At 41.2% G+C, this 17,577-nt stretch overlaps 1 protein-coding gene across 3 annotated transcripts in view; it reads right to left on the minus strand.

Annotated features, from left to right (window-relative positions):
* Window positions 1-2,073: 2,073 nt before the first annotated feature.
* Window positions 2,074-17,577, minus strand: part of cacna1db (calcium channel, voltage-dependent, L type, alpha 1D subunit, b) — a 139,874-nt gene continuing 124,370 nt past the window's right edge. For 2 of the 3 annotated variants that reach the window (XM_077230290.1, XM_077230292.1), the window contains 5 exons: window positions 17,029-17,175; window positions 15,813-15,943; window positions 15,328-15,425; window positions 10,111-10,398; window positions 2,074-3,188 (listed from right to left, as the gene is read on the minus strand). In XM_077230290.1, the coding sequence (XP_077086405.1) occupies window positions 2,913-3,188; window positions 10,111-10,398; window positions 15,328-15,425; window positions 15,813-15,943; window positions 17,029-17,175 (940 nt within the window). In that variant the 3' untranslated portion in view covers window positions 2,074-2,912. The remainder of the gene's footprint in view (window positions 3,189-10,110; window positions 10,399-15,327; window positions 15,426-15,812; window positions 15,944-17,028; window positions 17,176-17,577) is intronic. The other variant, XM_077230291.1, reaches the window with a different exon arrangement.

Raw genomic sequence — 17,577 nt, forward strand, 5'->3', positions numbered from 1 at the left:
ATTTCAACAGCATCAACATTGATTCCATGTGATAATATTAGATCTAGAGTATGATTACGACAATGAGTAGGTCCTGACACGTGTTGTCTAACTCCAATAGAGTTAAGAATGTCTTTAAATGCCAATCCCATTGCATAAGTTTGAACAGAAATGTAAGATTTTTCCCATCCTCACCGACCTTGTCATAAAACTCATTTAAATGATCATACGACGCTTCCTTGCTGCATTTTGTTTTGATCACGCATGTGGCGGTGCGACGCTGGTGGCTGGTGTTGCCAGATTAGATGTTTTTTCCGCTACAAATTAAGGCCTGTTTACGGTGTATTTTAGCCGGGTTTTCGCCTGGGAGGCTCTATAGAAATCTGGCACCCTATTGAACGAAGTTAAACTGAGAGCGCGCCGCGCGCCGTGAACTATCGTTCAATGAACGCGTTCATGCACAACACTGCTAGTGTACTCTCTATTTGTTCTGGTGAAATCACAAAACATAATGCTCACAAACGTGTCTCTGCTTGATATACAACCACTGATGAACATAATCGGTTTTGAAGAGAAAAAAAACTATACAAGAAAAAAAAAACTATACGAGTGCGGATTAGAAACCAGAACCTCTGACACGGTTGGCGAAAATTCTACCACTGGACCATTAAGATATACATTGTTCATATAGGCGAAATGAGTCACACGAAAATTCAAATAATGTTGCATTATCGAACGTTGTGTCGTCGTGGATATTGTAGTATTGTTTTGCTAAATCCCCCAATCACCAGGTCGGTCTGAGACAGCGAGACCTAGACAAGACCGAGAGGTCAGAGACCAAGACAAGAGCAAAACCAAAGACCGTCAAGGCCGTGACAAGACCGATACCATGTAAAAGTGGTCTCGAGACATACATCACTATTTAGACTTGACTCAGACTCCAGCTTAAAAACTTTAGACTTGACTCAGACTCCAGTTTAAAGACTTTAGATTTGACTCAGGATCCAGCTTAAAGAGTTTAGATTTGACTCAGACTCCAGCTTAAAGACTTGACTCAGACTCCAGCTTAAAGACTTTAGGCATTAAAATACAACATGGCGCCGATGTATGGCGACACACTACGAGCCTCTCTCACGCCACGCTTAGTGTTAGTTTTAACCTTATTTATGAGTTTATTAATACAGCCTATGACCTCCTTTATTACTTATGATCGACAGACTTTATTGGACATTACACAAAATGCTCCAAAATTGTCTACAACATCTATGATACCTGTGGATATTATCAAAAGATCAGAAACCTGGCGCTCTAGAAATCAAAGGCGGTATTTGCGAAAGAGAGGAAGACATGGGGGACTGTCGGTGAGGTTACGGAATCGACATACGCGGCCTCCAATACCAAGCATGCTGTTGGCAAACATGCAATCTATCAGCAATAAGATGGATGAGCTTTGTTGCCATCTTAATGTCCAGCGAGATCTGGGAAATTGTTGTGTGTTCTGTTTTACCGAGACATGGGTAACATTGGATCATCCTGATAGTGCTGTACACTTGGACGGATTTTCCGTATTTCGCTCGGACCGAGATAAGGACACGATTGGTAAATCGAAAGGTGGGGATGTGTGCTTTTTGGTAAACAACTCGTGGTGCACTGACGCGGAAGACTCCAGAGTTCACTCCAGCTTAAAGACTCCAGACTTGACTCAGACTCCAGCTTAAAGACTTTAGACTTGACTCACTCCACCCCCAGGTGTACCAGCTGATCTGGAGTCAATTCTCGGACGCACAGGTAGACCTGTTTGCCTCCCAGGAGTCCTCACACTACCAGTTGCTCTGGTCCCTGACCGAGGGGACCCTCGGCACAGATGCACTGGCACACATTCACTGCGTTTCCCCCAATGAGCCTTTCTCGCACAGATACTGTACAAGGTCAGGCATGACGATGAACAGGTCTTGCGCCTTACTGGCCAACCTAGACTTGTTTTCAGACCTGATGCTTTTCGTGACAGCCTCTCCCTGGTAGATTCCCCTGAGGAAGGACCTGCTTTCTCAGGGATGGGGCACAATATCGCATCCAGACCTCTGGAACCTAATGTGAAAGACACTGATGATTTATTCAAAAATCAAACATCAAAATGACAAACTAAACACTGAAGATTTAGTGAAAAGAACATGCAGTATTTCAAAACCTAAAGATCACTTTATGTTCACCCAAACAATATTTTCCCACCTTGTTTCAAATCTGTTATTTTTTCCCATTATACACAAATGAGAAGTTCACTGTGAAGTTAACATGTAAATAAATGTGTGCGTTATACTCCAAGTAAAACGATAGCTTTGTGAGCGGATCAAACTTAAACGTGTGTTCCTTATAAAGATGTGTTGCAGAAGATTTGATGTCAATGGCGCCAAACGCAACTGACCTTGACGCACCACATTTGAATATGCGAAAGTAGAAATTACACATTCAGTCAATAATGACTTTAATTTGAAAGACTTGGAATATAGTTCAGTTATCCAACCAGGAGGTATTGCTGTGAAGCTTTTACCATTGTAATTGCTTCATATACAGTATGCGAGTACAATTCTTGACTCAAATGGTGAACGTGTCCTGAATGGGTCTGTTCAGTAGCTTTGACCAGGTGGACTTTGGCTGGTTAGTTGGTTAGGGATATTCAAAGGTTGAAGAGCCACTGTCCAGTCCATGCATAGATTCAGAGGAAAACACTTGGGTTGGTAATATCATCACATTTGGATCTTGCCGGAAATTTCCAAAGACAAGGTTTGCTAACTAAATGAAAAGATCCAAATGCAGAAGCGTAAAGCAATCGGCCCACATAAACCAACAGACACTCCTGTTTAAAGGCACAATTACTTCATTGATTATTTTTTTCTATATGATTTAGCTTTGTTGGGCTCATTTTGAGTTCTTTACTATAATACTGAGACGTAGATCATTTCGTCGGTGAGGTCCTCCTCACGTTTGCTGCTCGTGTCCGTGTCCTCATCGCTGTAGTCACGAACATTGCTCTGACACAAGCCCATCTCTTCTGCCTCCGGCCCGTGGCCTAGCGTGACGCTCAGTAAGTTGCTAGCAGCACTTTCCATCTCATCAATTGTCATTTCACAAGCATCTGCAATCTCGTGTTTTGTCACCGTCACAAACTTAGGATCCTTCGCATATTTGCCCAATCCCCCAGATATCATCACCTACAACAAAAGGTATCGTGTCAGTGCGTCAAGTTTTGATAAGAGTTTGTCACTTATCACTACATACAAAGCCCAAGATCTACACAGGATCATGAAATGAAAAATAAGAAAACTAATCACAATCAGGAAAACAAGCAACAGACAAAATAATACCTATGAAAGGAAATTAAGTCCATAAAGTCCTTCCAGTCAAAATTCAACAATGGAGGCAAGTTTAACTTGCTGTCCAGTTTAGAGCTGTATGATATAGTGTAAAATATATACAGTATGTCAATGTTTTACAGACTCATATATATGATGTATAGCCCAATATTAATGTATTTGCTCTTACATGTCCTAAAAGGGTGATTTCTTACATAAGAAGCATAATCTCAACCATCATTTTTTGTCAGTGTAGTTAGATTCAGAATGTCTATAAGTAAAATCTAGCTAAAAAACAGTCAACACCAACCAGGATATATTTGAAAATGCACAATTTTCTAGATGTTTTGGCCTTCTGTCCACACTGAGATGTAGTTTTTGTCCTGCAATAACTGAGCTACGGTATAATAAGGCACTCCTAAGTGGATAAATTTGCATTTTATTGCATTTAATTGCGTTATTTTAATTAATGGAGGTATTTGAAAACGATCACACAAGTTTAGTTATGTGAAATTACCCCATGATTTACTCACCCTCAAGCCATCCTAGGTGTATATGACTTTCTTCTTTCAGACGAATACAATATGAGTTATATGAAAAAAAAAAATTTCTTCCAAGCTTTATAATAGCAGTGAATTGCAACCAACAGTTTGAAGCTCCAAAAACTATGCACTACGCAACTGGTGACGTCATGAGTTGCGTAAGTTGCACTTTAGGCACAAGTAAAGACTGCGTATGTTCGTTTGGCCGGAAGGCAAGGCAAGTGTATTTATAAGGCACATTTCATACACAATGGTAATTCAAAGTGCTTTACATAGAATAAATTAAAATAATCAAAAGAAATAAGAATAATTAAAACAGTTTAGAATGAAAAGGAAAGTAAAATGCAAACGAACAGTCGGACGAACAGTGGAACAGTGCTCATTCAGTAAATGCACAGCTAAACAGAAGTGTTTTGAGTCTGGATATGAATGTGACTGTAGGAGTGTTACGTCCCTCCACTACCTGTGGTGGCTCTGGGTGTGTTGCGTCCCTCCACTACCTGTGGTGGCTCTATTTCCTCTATTAATGTTTGGATGCTCGGCAGCATGTTTTCATTTGTTATTGTGTGCAGGTGTGAGCAGGTAACGAGTGGGCGGAGCGACATCCTTTAAAAGCTGAGTCACTCCATGCAGAGAGGAGATAGGGAGGGGGAAAGACTTGTGTTTCAGCCACCACGCCTGTTATTTGATCTTCCTGCAATGTTTTATTCTGTTGTAGTTAATATCCAAATTTCTGTTTTGTTTGTAATCTATCCAATTGTTAAATAAACCCCTTAAACAAACGAGTCCAACTGACTTTGCGGTCCCTTAATGTTGTGGCCAGTGTGCCTGATCATAACAAGGAGCACATCTGATCTCTTCTGGAAGCTGTTCCAGCATAGTAGCTTAAGCAGACTGACCATGCTTAGAGTGAAGCCTCAGTGTTTCTAGCTGATGTGATCCTAATGATCTGAGTGATCTATTAGGTTTATATTCAGTGAGCATATCTGCAATGTATTGAGGTCCTAGGCTTTGAGTGATTTATATACCAGTAATAATACTTTAAAATCAATCCTAAATGTAACTGGGATCCCATGTAAAGACCTGAGGACTGGTGTGATGTGTTCATATGTTCTGGTTCTGCTCAGCGTTCTGTATGAGCTGCAACTGTCTTATGGTGTTTTTGGGAAGGCCAGTGAGGAGTCCATTACAATAATCCACCCTACTGGTGATGAAAGCATGCACACGTTTCTCTAAGTCTTGACTGGAAACAAATCATCTAATTCTAACAATATTTTTCAGGTAATAGTATGTTGATTTAGTTATTGCTTTGACATGATTACTGAAACTAAGGTCTGACTCTAGAATCACACCAAGATTCCTGACTTGATTTTTAGTTGTTTGACCCCTAGACTGAAGGTATGCGTTCACCTTGAGAACTTCATCTTTGTTCCAAACGCAATGACTTCAGTTTTGTCTTTGTTTAACTGAAGAAAGTTTTGGCACATCCAGTCCAATTACTTCATCAATGGATTAGCACAGGGAGTCAATGGGGCTGTAATCGTTAGGCAATAGGGATAAGTAGAGCTGTGTATCGTCTGCATAGCTATGGTAAGCGATTTGGTTCTTTCTGATTATTTGGCTCATTGGGAGCATGTACAGGTTGAATAGGTGTGGCACAAGAATTGAGCCTCGAGGGACTCCGCATGTCATGGATGTCCACTCAGACTTATGGTCTCCTATACTCACATAATAACCTCTGCCTCCTAAGTATGACCTGAACCATTTTAGGACTATCCCAGAAAGCTCGACCCAGTTTTCCAGCCTGTCAAGAAGTATGTTGTGATGGACAGTGTCAAATGCAGCACTGAGGTCGAGTAGTACCAGCACTGATAATTTGCTTGAATCAGTATTTAAGCGAATATCGTTTATTATCTTTATGAGTGCTGTCTCTGTGCTGTGATTCGATCGAAAACCAGATTGAAAATTGTCAAAGTATCCATTTGAGCTTAAGAATTTGTTCAGCTGATTGAAATCAACTTTTTCAATGATCTTGCCTATGAACGGAAGATTTGAGATCGGTCTATAGTTGTTTAATATGGTCTTATCCAGATTGCTCTTTTTCAGGATGGGCTTGACAACTGCAGTTTGCAGGGAGTTCGGAAAACTCCCAGAGAGAAGTGAGGCATTTACCACTTCTAGGAGATAAGCTTCTAAACAGTTTAACACACTTTTGAAGAAAGTTGTGGAAAGTGCGTCGAGGTAATTGGTAATTACTTCTGGTAATTTTCTCAGAGAAGAAGGAAGCAAACTCACTGCACTTGCTGTCTGAGAGCATTTCACTGGGAATCTGGGTTGGGGGGTTTGTCAGTCTCTCTACAGTAGCAAAAAGAGTGTGTGTATTTTAAGTTGCTGTTTATAATATTCGAGAAGAAAGTCTGTCTAGATTTGCCTAGTTCCATATTGAAAGCATGGATGCAGTCTTTGTAGATGTTATAATGGACTACAAGTTTTGTCTTGCACATATTTTGCACTGCTGTTGAGTTTCTCCAAGGTGCTTTTTGTCCGCCACTCTTCCTGACTTTCACAGGAGCAATATCATCAAGTACACTTTTAACTTTTGAGTTTTAAGAATCAAGGAGAAAACCAACAGTCAGCAGATATGCTGGTGTTAAAATTATAGCCTTCATAAATTGTACACTAGTATTTAAGCATCTCTTCTTGACAGACACAGATCTAGCTTCAATGGCAGGAGAGATCAGTATATCAAAGAAAATTCAGAAATGATCAGACAGTGCTACATCCTTAATAACAATCGATGAAATGTTTAGACCCTTACTGGTAAGTAAATCTAGAGTGTGTCCACGATTGTGTGTGGGTCCATGTACATGCTGAGTCAGATCAAAAGTTTTTAAAACTTTTTTCTTTTGCCATATTGGTTTCTGCATTATCTATGTGAATGTTAAAATCTCCAGCAATGGCAAAACAGTCAAACTCAGAGGAAATTGTTGATAACAGTTCTGTAAAGTCCTCAGCAAAGGCTGGAGAGTATTTTGGAGCCCTGTGAACAATGATAAGTAAAATTCGTGGAGCACCTTTTAACACAATACCCAGATATTCGAAAGATGGGTAATTACCAAATTATATTTGCTTACATTTATAGACATCTTTAAAAAGAGCAGCTAAACCTCCACCTCTTCTGACAGCTCTGCAGACACTAATAAAAGTAAAGTTAGGAGGGGCTGTTTCATTGAGGATTGTTGCACTGCAGCTGTCTTCTAGCCAAGTTTCATTTAGCAACATAAAATCCAGGTTGTTTGTGGGTATTAAGTCGTTGACTAGAAGTGATTAATTTTTAAGTGAGCGGATGTTTAAAAGTGCTAACTTAAAGCAACACTATGTCGTTTTTGCGGTTTTTGCTCTCGGGGTCCCCCTACAGTTGGGAAACAGTATTGTCTTCTACTACTGTCGTAAAATCTGTCATGGTTACACCAGCCGATACACGTCTGCATTTGTTGACAAGCCGATACTGTCTTGAGTTCTCGCGGGCAGACTGCCAGCGTTGCGTGTGAAATGTCTTCATCCCAGGTACATTGGCATATATTTCAGAATGTCATATGAATATAATTTCATTGGTTTTATTTTTTTCAAACGTCAAAAGATCGCGTAGCTCACGTTTACAAGACAGTGTCATTATAGTAGCCTATTGTCTACTGTTTTACATAACGGATATGCTAATTCAATTCAATGTTTGTGTGGTAGGTAATAGCCATATAATTGTCAATAATATAATATCAAGCTACCATAGATGAATCTGCAAATTTGAAAATCGATTTGCATTATAGCCAGAGGCAAGACACTTTCACCAGAAAAATAAATACACAAACATATCAGCCGGCAGACATTAGGATAGTTATCCTGACAGATTATTTATTATAACCATCGTACCTGGCATGTTAGTGTAGCTACCAGATTGATAATTCGCTACTCTACTAGCATTACTTAATTCATGAAGATAAATGGAGGACCAGATAGATTCCGTAACATGGCCAGGCCATGTTATTCAGCCTTTTACATTTTTGTGCTATAGTCAGCTCCCTGACTCCCTGATTTATTTTATAATGTATAAACACTTTACAGATGACTGACTGCTGCGCTTGTGACAGGGTGCATGTTACTGAAAGAACGAGCAGAGAGAGCCGGTCGCGCGCGCACACTCTCACCGTCTTCAAACTGTCTTGCTCTCCCTCCAATAGTGATCCTCGTCCGGTCTTTTAATTTGTCACTCTCCCTTTTTCTTCTTTTAGTCTCCTATGACAAAACCTTTGCCTTCTTCCTTTTAGTTGTTGCTTCGGTCATGACAACAACATACAGACGGGTATCAAACGCTAGTTGGGCTCTCACGTCAGAATCTGAGGAAGTGGGGGAAGTGACGTATGCCGTAAAGCAGTCGAATTCTGTAGTTTTGTTTGTGCTCGGGTTCCTACCCGAAACCCGAAGTTACATAGTGCCAGTAAAAGCGATACAGACACTGTCAGGCTATGGCAGACGTGTCATTCAACCTATTGTAAGTCGATGTACCATCTCAAGGGTCTTGGAAATATATAATGAAGGTTGAAAAACTGCATAGTGTTACTTTAACAGTCTTACTTTTTGTCCCCACAGCAATCTTAGTTTGGCGTGTAATAGACACAAGATTAGATGGGTTTGCTGTACGGCTTTTGAAGGCCTTAGACTTTCTATCATGTAATCGAACAGCAAAAGAGAAAGATACATTTGAGAAAGTTACTGTTATCATAGCGGGGACACATATCACTGAGAGCTGGTATCAGTTGATTTTGGTTCACCTCGAACCGCTGGAGGAGGGTGTGGTGGAAGCTAGAATTTTACTTTGTAACATATTAAATATGAATATTTTTCTTGGACAAACCCATTGCTTCGCTTCAGAAGGCCTTTATTAACCCCCCCGGAGCTGTGTGGAGTTCGTTTATGATGGACAGATGCACTTTTATGATGGATAGATGCACTTTTTTGAGCTTCAAACTGTTGGTTGCAATTCACTGCCATTATCAAGCTTGGAAGAGCCAGAATAATTTTCAATATAACTCAGATTGTATTCGTCTGAAAGAAGAAAGTCATATACACCTAGGATTAGGGCTGGGTACCCCAACACGGTGCCAATAGGAAACCGGTTCCGATGTAAACAGTAGAACGAGACCGAATACGAGGCGAAAATTTCGGTGCCTGATTTCAGTGCTTGACTTTTTTTTACCGCCCCCTGGTGTTCCGGCGTCAACTTGCGTGACATCAGTGCCGCTACTCGACACACTTGTTGAACTGATAGCGAGAGGATTAATGAAGATGCCTAAGGCAAAACGCTCCAAGGTTTGGCTGCATTTCAAGTGTAAAATTACACATCAGAACCCGCTCTCTGTGCCGATTGTCTGAAGCCCATATAGAATCACACCAATCCATTGGCTGATGGCGCAGGCGCTGCCTCGACGCTCTTACGTCGTCATATTATATTGGCGTGCGCGCCATCATCTGCTCCTAAGATTTCTCTGCCGAAAAAGGAAGCTTGTTGGCAGCGCGAGGAGCTTGGCAGCGAACGCAGCGTCTCATTCCCTATTCATAGAACATAGGTTACACCAGTAACCAGAGATGTTCTCTTTCATAGGTTCACTCAACACTGTGTAGCTAAGACGCAGTGGGAACGAAATACCAAACTCGCCAAGCTAAGCGCTGCCGTAACTAGTACAACGACCAGATAACTTACATGACTGGATCAAGCAGACAAAACATGGGAACCTGGAGTCATGTCCAGATTAGATTACCCTGGTAGTAATCTCTATTAATCTCCAGTATTATTACATTGTTTGATACAATATTGTTTTATTTGATATTGTAAATGTGAATTTTTATTTTATATTGGTTTATTTATAATTACCATATGTTACTTGTATTTATATTGTTTAAAGATTTAAGTTGATATTGTGTCCAGTTTGGCCCTGTAAATAAAAGGGTATTATTTTTTGACAAAGTGTGTGCGGTTTCGTTTTCTTAAGTACCGGTTCAAGAACTGTTTAAGCACCGGAACCGTTTAAAAATGCTGAGTAGGCACTGGTATCGGATAAAACCCAACCGATATCCAACCCTACCTAGAATGGCTTGAGAGTAAATCATGGGGTCTTTTTTATTTTAAAGTGAACTACTCCTTTAAGACAAACAGGACCAAACACATGTGTAATGTGGTCTCTCACCGCTTCCACCAGGCTTTGAGCGCTGCTGAGCTGCTGCAGGTGATGGCCACTCAACCGGGGGGGAACCTTCAAGAGGGAGGGGGTGGGGGGACGCGTGGACCAATCAGAGCCGTGCTGGGAATTCCAGAAGCCCCTGTGAACCAATCCGGGAGTGCTTCTGGCGCTGGGCGTGGCCTGAGTCAGGGGCGTGTAGGGAGGGGGCGTGGCCGGGGGCGTGACCCACGAGCGGATGGAGCGAGTCGGAGAGAGTCGTGCTCGACTCAATTCTTGTCCGGTCGCCGTCTTCACCTGTGGAACCGCGAGGATAAATATTAAATAAATAAATAATAAATTAAGCTGCTGTGAGATGTTTGGTGACCAACACTTGAGAGCAACCTTACAATATCAACACTTTACATACATCTGTTTTGAAAAAAGTATGTAAATGTGTAAATTAACATGTAGGTTCATAAATGAGTTTGTGTTTGATTGAGAAAACAATATAATTTGAGTGAGAATTCATATCAAGGTTAAAAAAAGTATGGGTAAGACTTTACAATAAGGTTCATTAGATAATGTATTAATTAACATGAACTTACCATGAGCAATACATTTGTTACTGTATTTCTTTGTTAATGTTAGTTAATACAATTACAGATGTTCATTGTTTGTTAATGTTAGTTCACAGTACATTGACTAATGTTAACAAATACAACTTTTGATTTTAACATTTGATTTAATAATGTATTAGTAAATGTTGAAATTAACATTAATTAAGCTGTTGTGAGATATTGGTTGACCAACAGTTGAGCGCAACCTTCCAAATTCAACACTTCACATACAGTACATCCAGGGTTTGAATGTAACACTCGTCAACTGTGGCGGGAAACGCTGTCAAATCACTAACCAATGTTTACTCACATTGCTGGGGAAGTTCGTGTAAACCAAATCTCCGCAGATTTAGCGCAAATATTCTCAAATATAACTTGTGAGTCATCATGATATTTTAAATACAGAGTATTGCACAGAATCCGCGCATATCTGGCTTACTTGAACATTCGTCACTACGCAACAAATAACGTTGCGCTTGTTCATTTGCATTGAAGCAATGGCGAAGATTAAAAAGCATTTGGTTATCAGAAAATACATTGGCTGAATACGAAATCGACCCCTAAACCCTCAATCACTATTCCCTATGTTAGTCCACTAATACTGTTCACTTAAAGGAGTGAATGAAAACGAGTGAGCGAATTCAGACAGATGTTGAACGTACATCGGTTGTACACTCGTTATTGCAGTGCAATGTGGGATTGAATAAGTGCACTCAATAACCTCCAGTATGGTTTCGGACACCACTACAAATGGCTGTCCCCTAAAATAATGCACTATTTAAGGGTAAAGGTGGCGATTTTAGATTTAGAAATTATTTTCCAACATCCTAATTTTTTTTTTGTGCTTTGTACTGAATTGATGTTCACCTAAAACACATTTTTGGTGATGAGGATGAAAGAGGAGAGAGGAGATGCTGGATGATGGGATTTAATTTGAATTGTTTGGATCTTCACCTGTTGATCCATGAGAATAAATAATAAATAAATAAATAATAAATAAAGCTGCTATGAGATGCTGGGTGACCAACTCAACATTTTACACACTTTGTGTTGTGTGGACAACTAAACGTGTATACTGTAATGCACGTCCAGTAGAAGATTGATTACTAGGACACATTTCTCAATACTTTTTCAAAACTCTTCACACGGTTCTCCTTACCAACTTTCAACTTCACACAGCAACACATTTAGTCATGATTCCTGTCTTGTGTTGCACTTGTCTAGTGTGTACTTTTGTCATTTCCTGTCTTGTGCTAAGTTTTGTAGTCCTATGTAGTTTTTCATGTTGATTCGTCTCCCCAGGTGTTTCTTGTTTCCTCATTATCTAGTTAAGCTTGTTTGCCCCTGTGTATTTATAGCCCTTGTGTTTCACTGTTACTTTGTCAGTTGTTGTACATGTATGGTTGCCTCTAGTTCGGTCCTTCTCATGGTTTTATTTCTTTGTCCCTGGAGTTCTTTATTATTTGTTCTATGTGTTATTTCATTAAAACCTTGCAGATAGATCCTTGCCTTCGCATGCTCTCTCCAGCACGTTACAGAACAACTGACCACTATGGATCTAGCAGGTATTATCCAGAACCCACTGAGCAAACTTTGTTCAATTTATCAATATGATCGCAACATTGACAATTATGTGAAGGAGTTCCTTTTTTATAGTCACCTCATTCCTGGTGACGATGCTATGCTAAAGGACTGTTTCTGAAGTGGACTAGAACAGGACATTAGCTTAAATTTACCAGAGAAAGACCCCAGCTGGACCCTGGCACAGTATATTGACTTTGTCTTGGAGTTTTGTGGATCCCCCTTCACTGTAGGGGAGGTGGAGAAGGATGTCATCACGACAGCCATGCCAGTGCTTTTTCTTGTCAAACCAGCCATCAGGCCAGCCACCGGATCGCTCTATGGGCGTCCAGGGCTGATGACCAGCCTAGCAGATCCCCTGCTAAAGTCAGCACGATCTGCTAAGATCCCGTCCTTCCAGTTTTCGTCCCGCCAAGACCCCCGCCCTTCCAGTGTCTCGTCCGGTCATGCCTGTCCAGCCTGATGTCCACGTCATGCCTGCCGAGCCAGATACTGTCCACGTCAAGTCTGCCGAGCCAGAGACTGTTCACGTCACGTCTGCCGAGCCAGAGACTGTTCACGTCACGTCTGCCGAGCCAGAGACTGTCCACGTCATGTCTGCCGAGCCAGAGACTGTCCATGTCACGCCTGCCGAGCCAGAGACTGTCCACGTCATGCCTGCCGAGCCAGAGACTGTTCACATCACGTCTGCCAGCCAGAGACTGTCCACGTCACGCCTGTCGAGCCAGAGACTGTCCACATCACGCCTGCCGAGCCAGAGACTGTCCACGTCATGCCTGCCGAGCCAGAGACTGCCCACTTTATGCCTGCTGAGCCAGAGACTGTTCACGTCACGTCTGCCGAGCCAGAGACTGTTCACGTCACGTTTGCCGAGCCAGAGACTCCGGAAAAGATGGCCGCCGCCGAGCCACTGTCTCCGGACAGGATGGCCGCCGCTGAGCCAGTGTCTCCAGGCAAGTTGGCCGTTGCCGAGCCAGTGTCTCCGGACAAGATGGCCCACGCCGAGCCAGTGTCCCCGGACAAGATGGCCATTCGGGTGTCTGTTCCTGAACAGGTGTCGGGTCCTGAACCGGTGTCCGTTCCTGAACCGGTGTCTGTTTCTGAACCGGTGTCTGTTCCTGAACCGGTGTCTATTCCTGAACCGGTGTCTGTTCCTGAACCGGTGTCTGTTCCTGAACCGCTGTCTATTCCTGAACCGGGGTCTGTTCCTGAACCGGGGTCTGTTCCTGAACCGGTGTCTGTTCCTGAACCGGTGTCTGTTCCTGAACCGCTGTCTATTCCTGAACCGCTGTCTGTTCCTGAACCAGTGTCTGTTTCCTTTGTTCCTGATCCGGTGTCTGTTCCTGAGCCAGGGTCTGTTCTGTCTGTTCCTGAGCCGGGGTCTGTGCCTGAGCCGGGGTCTGGTCTGGTCCCCTGAACTGCCTGGTCCACCCTGGCCACCTGAACTGCCTGGTCCACCCTGGTCGGCTGCACAGCCTGCTCCGCCTGCTCTGCCCTGGTCTTCTGCACAGCCTGCTCCGCCTGCTCTGCCCTGGTCTTCTGCACAGCCTGCTTCGCCCTGGTGGCCTGCTCTGCCTGATCCGCCCTGGCCCCCTGAGCTGTCGGATCCGCCCTGGTCCCCTGAACTGTCGGTGCCTCCGTGGTCCCCTGCTCAGCCTCAGTCTCCAGACACTCTTCCTTTCCACGGACCGGGAATTATATATAATTCTTTATTATTTGTTCTATGTGTTATTTCATTTAAACCTTGCAGAAAGATCCTTGCCTCGCCTGCTCTTTCCAGCACGTTACAGATTTGATATCCAAAATGCACAAAAACACTTCATACGTTGCAAATCAACTTATAATTCCACAACAAAGGTTTCATCCAACAAACACACTGTCACTGTCATCAATGAGCGGAAAACTAAACAAACACTAACAACAGGCAGAATTATACGTTTCTTTTGTAAAATTTCTTTACAAAACAAGAATGACATAATAATTCACTGTAGTTTATGATACATGTTCAATGTTTACATTAGAGCACAAAATTATTCCCAAGTTTCCACTTTTGTATCGGCAATGAAACTAAAAGACTAACACTTCATTATCAGGTGTTCAGCGTCATCGAATTGTTGTGATAGTATTTAATTTAGTACAGAATATAGGCTATTTCAATATGGTATTACTGTAGAAATGTAGCAAATTACTGTCTTCGTTTTGAAAAAGTGACAAAAGTATTGAGAAATGAACCTTAGCGAATGTAAAAACTGTAATGTCACCTGTCATCCTTCAGACACTACTACCATTGTTCTTAATCTATAATGTTGGTGATAGAGAAGGTCTATATGATATCATATGATATGCTATGATATGATATGATATATAATAAAATATGATATGCTATGATATATGATATGAAAAGAGGTGTCAATTCCAGGGGTCAGAAAGTAAAAGTCGTGCCATATGTTTATTCCACCCATTAACTCAGCCAGCTATTTCACTAATTAGTTCTGTCTCCTGGCTGAAAAACTGTGCTAATTAGCAAATCCAGGTGATTGGAACAAAATACTGAGGAGGAATTTTACTTTCTGAACCTGTACTTGACATCTCTGGATATGATATATGTTATTCTATGCTATGCTATGATATATGATATGCTATGATATATGATATGATATGCTAAGATATGATATGCTATGACATATATGATATGCTATGCTATGATATATGATATGATATGCTATGATATATGATATGCTATGATATATGATATGATATGATATGCTATGATATGATATGCTATGATATATGATATGATATGATATGATATGCTATGTTATGATATATGATATGCTATGCTATGATATATGATATGATATGCTATGATATACTGTATGATATGCTATGCTATGATATATCATGCTATGCTATGATATATGCTATGATATATGATATGATATGCTATGATATATGATATGATATGATATGCTATGCTATGATATATGATATGCTATGCTATGCTATTTGACAGCAGTAATGTCATGTCTGCTTATGCGATGATCACCTGATGCTGTGACGGTAGACCTGTGGGATGCAGGGGAATCTCATCTTGACTGTTTTGTTTGCGCAGACACTCAAAATTGAAAGCGGTCTTGTGAGAGGCTGTATGAAAGAATGCACAAACATCAATATATGCGTATTTATTACAATAGAGGAACGTTCAATAAACTAACCACAAAGATTGTAGCTGTTGCAAGTCTTTGCCCAGAAGTCTAAACATGAACATTGTTCAAAATTCTCTAATAATCTCTAACAAACAAACTTCTATCCTTTTTACCCCTGATAGACCTCTAAAACAGGCTTCCTGTAATACCGGGAACATTGGGTCTCATTCACTGAAGTGAACTACTCCTTTAACAGCTTGTTCAGGAGCAATTCAGCCTCATGTTTATTCCCAAACTAATGCTAACTCTCACTTAAAAGCTGTTTAAAAGCCACTCAGTGTGACACTATTAAAAGAGTATTATTTATTTTCTTTGAATATCTCACATTGTCGTTTTGATGACCTCTGAGACTGCATGGATATGAGCTGCTCATCATCGTCACAGACACATTCACACACATCCAGTTCTCTGACTGCAGCACAGTCACTCAAAGTGTCCTGGAAGTCTTTGTACGACCTGGCAAGAGAATCAAAGAGAAGATAAAGGTATTTTGCTATTATTGATATACACATTAGGGATGGCCCGATACCGATACTGGCATCGGGGATCGGGTCGATACTGTCCTCATATACTCGTACTCGTACTCATAAAAATTCGCCGATACCACGCCCCGATACCACGTACATTTTGCGAAACGAAACTGGCCGCCGCGAGTGCTTTGTCGAGGTGAACTGAGGCATAGGGACGTGCACTCCCAACGCAAAAGAGTGCGGCGCGGCACTAGATCTGATGGCCGAGCGCGAGCGCGGGCGGTAATGCACTCACTCTGTGTGTGCGGGTTCCGGGAGAATAAAACGATTCGCGGGACTCCCGCAAACTAGAAATATCTATGAATACAACATATTAAAACGAATAGATTTTCATTCATCTGTTGCAGAAAAGCAAGAAGAACAACTAAAACAAAATAGAAACGATTTACAGGCCAGAGTTTCTATTCATAACATGTTTGCAGCGTTGAGCGATGTAGCCAATCACAGACATGTGTGTTGATTTCTTGAAAGCAATGGCTAATCAGAAGCATTTAAGATAGACTCCCCTCACTGCTCAAAACTTTTTTGTTCAGTGCTGAATTCTGTATGCTGGCAAATCCTCTAATTATAACAAACAAAGTGTGGATATTATGAAAGATTCATTGTGCAGTCAGCTTCATTGATAATAACAGATGTGTGAGATCGCGATGAACTGTCAGCTTTTTAGGAATTAGACTATTAAGGGAGCGCACTTTGGGCGCATTCAGTCATGTCAGACCATGCACGCAGTAACTGCTTGCTTTTATGTTAAATTAACAGTGGTTTGTGTGTTAATACATTTATTATTTTACTCATTATTATTTATTTTTAGACTTGTTAAAACAAGCAGAGAAGAAAATAAATCTTCTGTCTTCTTTTCTGGGAGCCTATAGTTACTTTTGCGGTAGAAATATCGGTATCGGTACTCGATATCGGCAAGTACACAAATGTAAATACTCGTACTCGTATCGATTTGAAAAAAAAATGGTATCGGGCCATCCCTAATACACATGAAGAGTTTTTAAGCGATACCTGTCTCTAGCCAGCATGAAGTCATCCTCGTGAAGCTCGTCTCCGCTGTAATACTCTGTGATCGAGTTTCTGTCTTCATCACTGATGTCAGCATGACTGGGGTTTTGCACGTGGATAGTGGGATATCCGACAGCACTAGAGCAAGGCCTGCAAGACACAGGAGCAGCAAATCATTAGTAAACCACACCATACCAGCAGTGGTGTGTGTGTGTGTGTGTGTGGGGGGGGGGGGGGGGGAATACCTTTGCTTTTAATTTATTACTTAAGGCTCACTTGAAGTTCTACTAGCCTAACTGATACAGTTCAGGCATTATTAAAAACAAGTGAAAAGTCAGTAATAAAATATGAACAAATACACAAATAACAGTAGTATTCAAGTGAAGAAATTAATAATTAAGCCTAAATGTAAAATAACACTATTTGGTACCTGTAGAAATTAGATATAGCTTCATCCTCGTTAAAGCTGTATTTTGTTGTTTTATTAGGATTAATGATACAGACACCAGTAGGAATATTAGGCTGCTGTCACTTTAAGACCGTCAAACATTC

Source organism: Siphateles boraxobius, unplaced genomic scaffold (genome assembly GCF_051911475.1).
Source record: "Siphateles boraxobius isolate OS27281-9 unplaced genomic scaffold, OSU_SipBor_1 141, whole genome shotgun sequence".
Taxonomy (NCBI): Eukaryota; Metazoa; Chordata; class Actinopteri; order Cypriniformes; family Leuciscidae; genus Siphateles; species Siphateles boraxobius.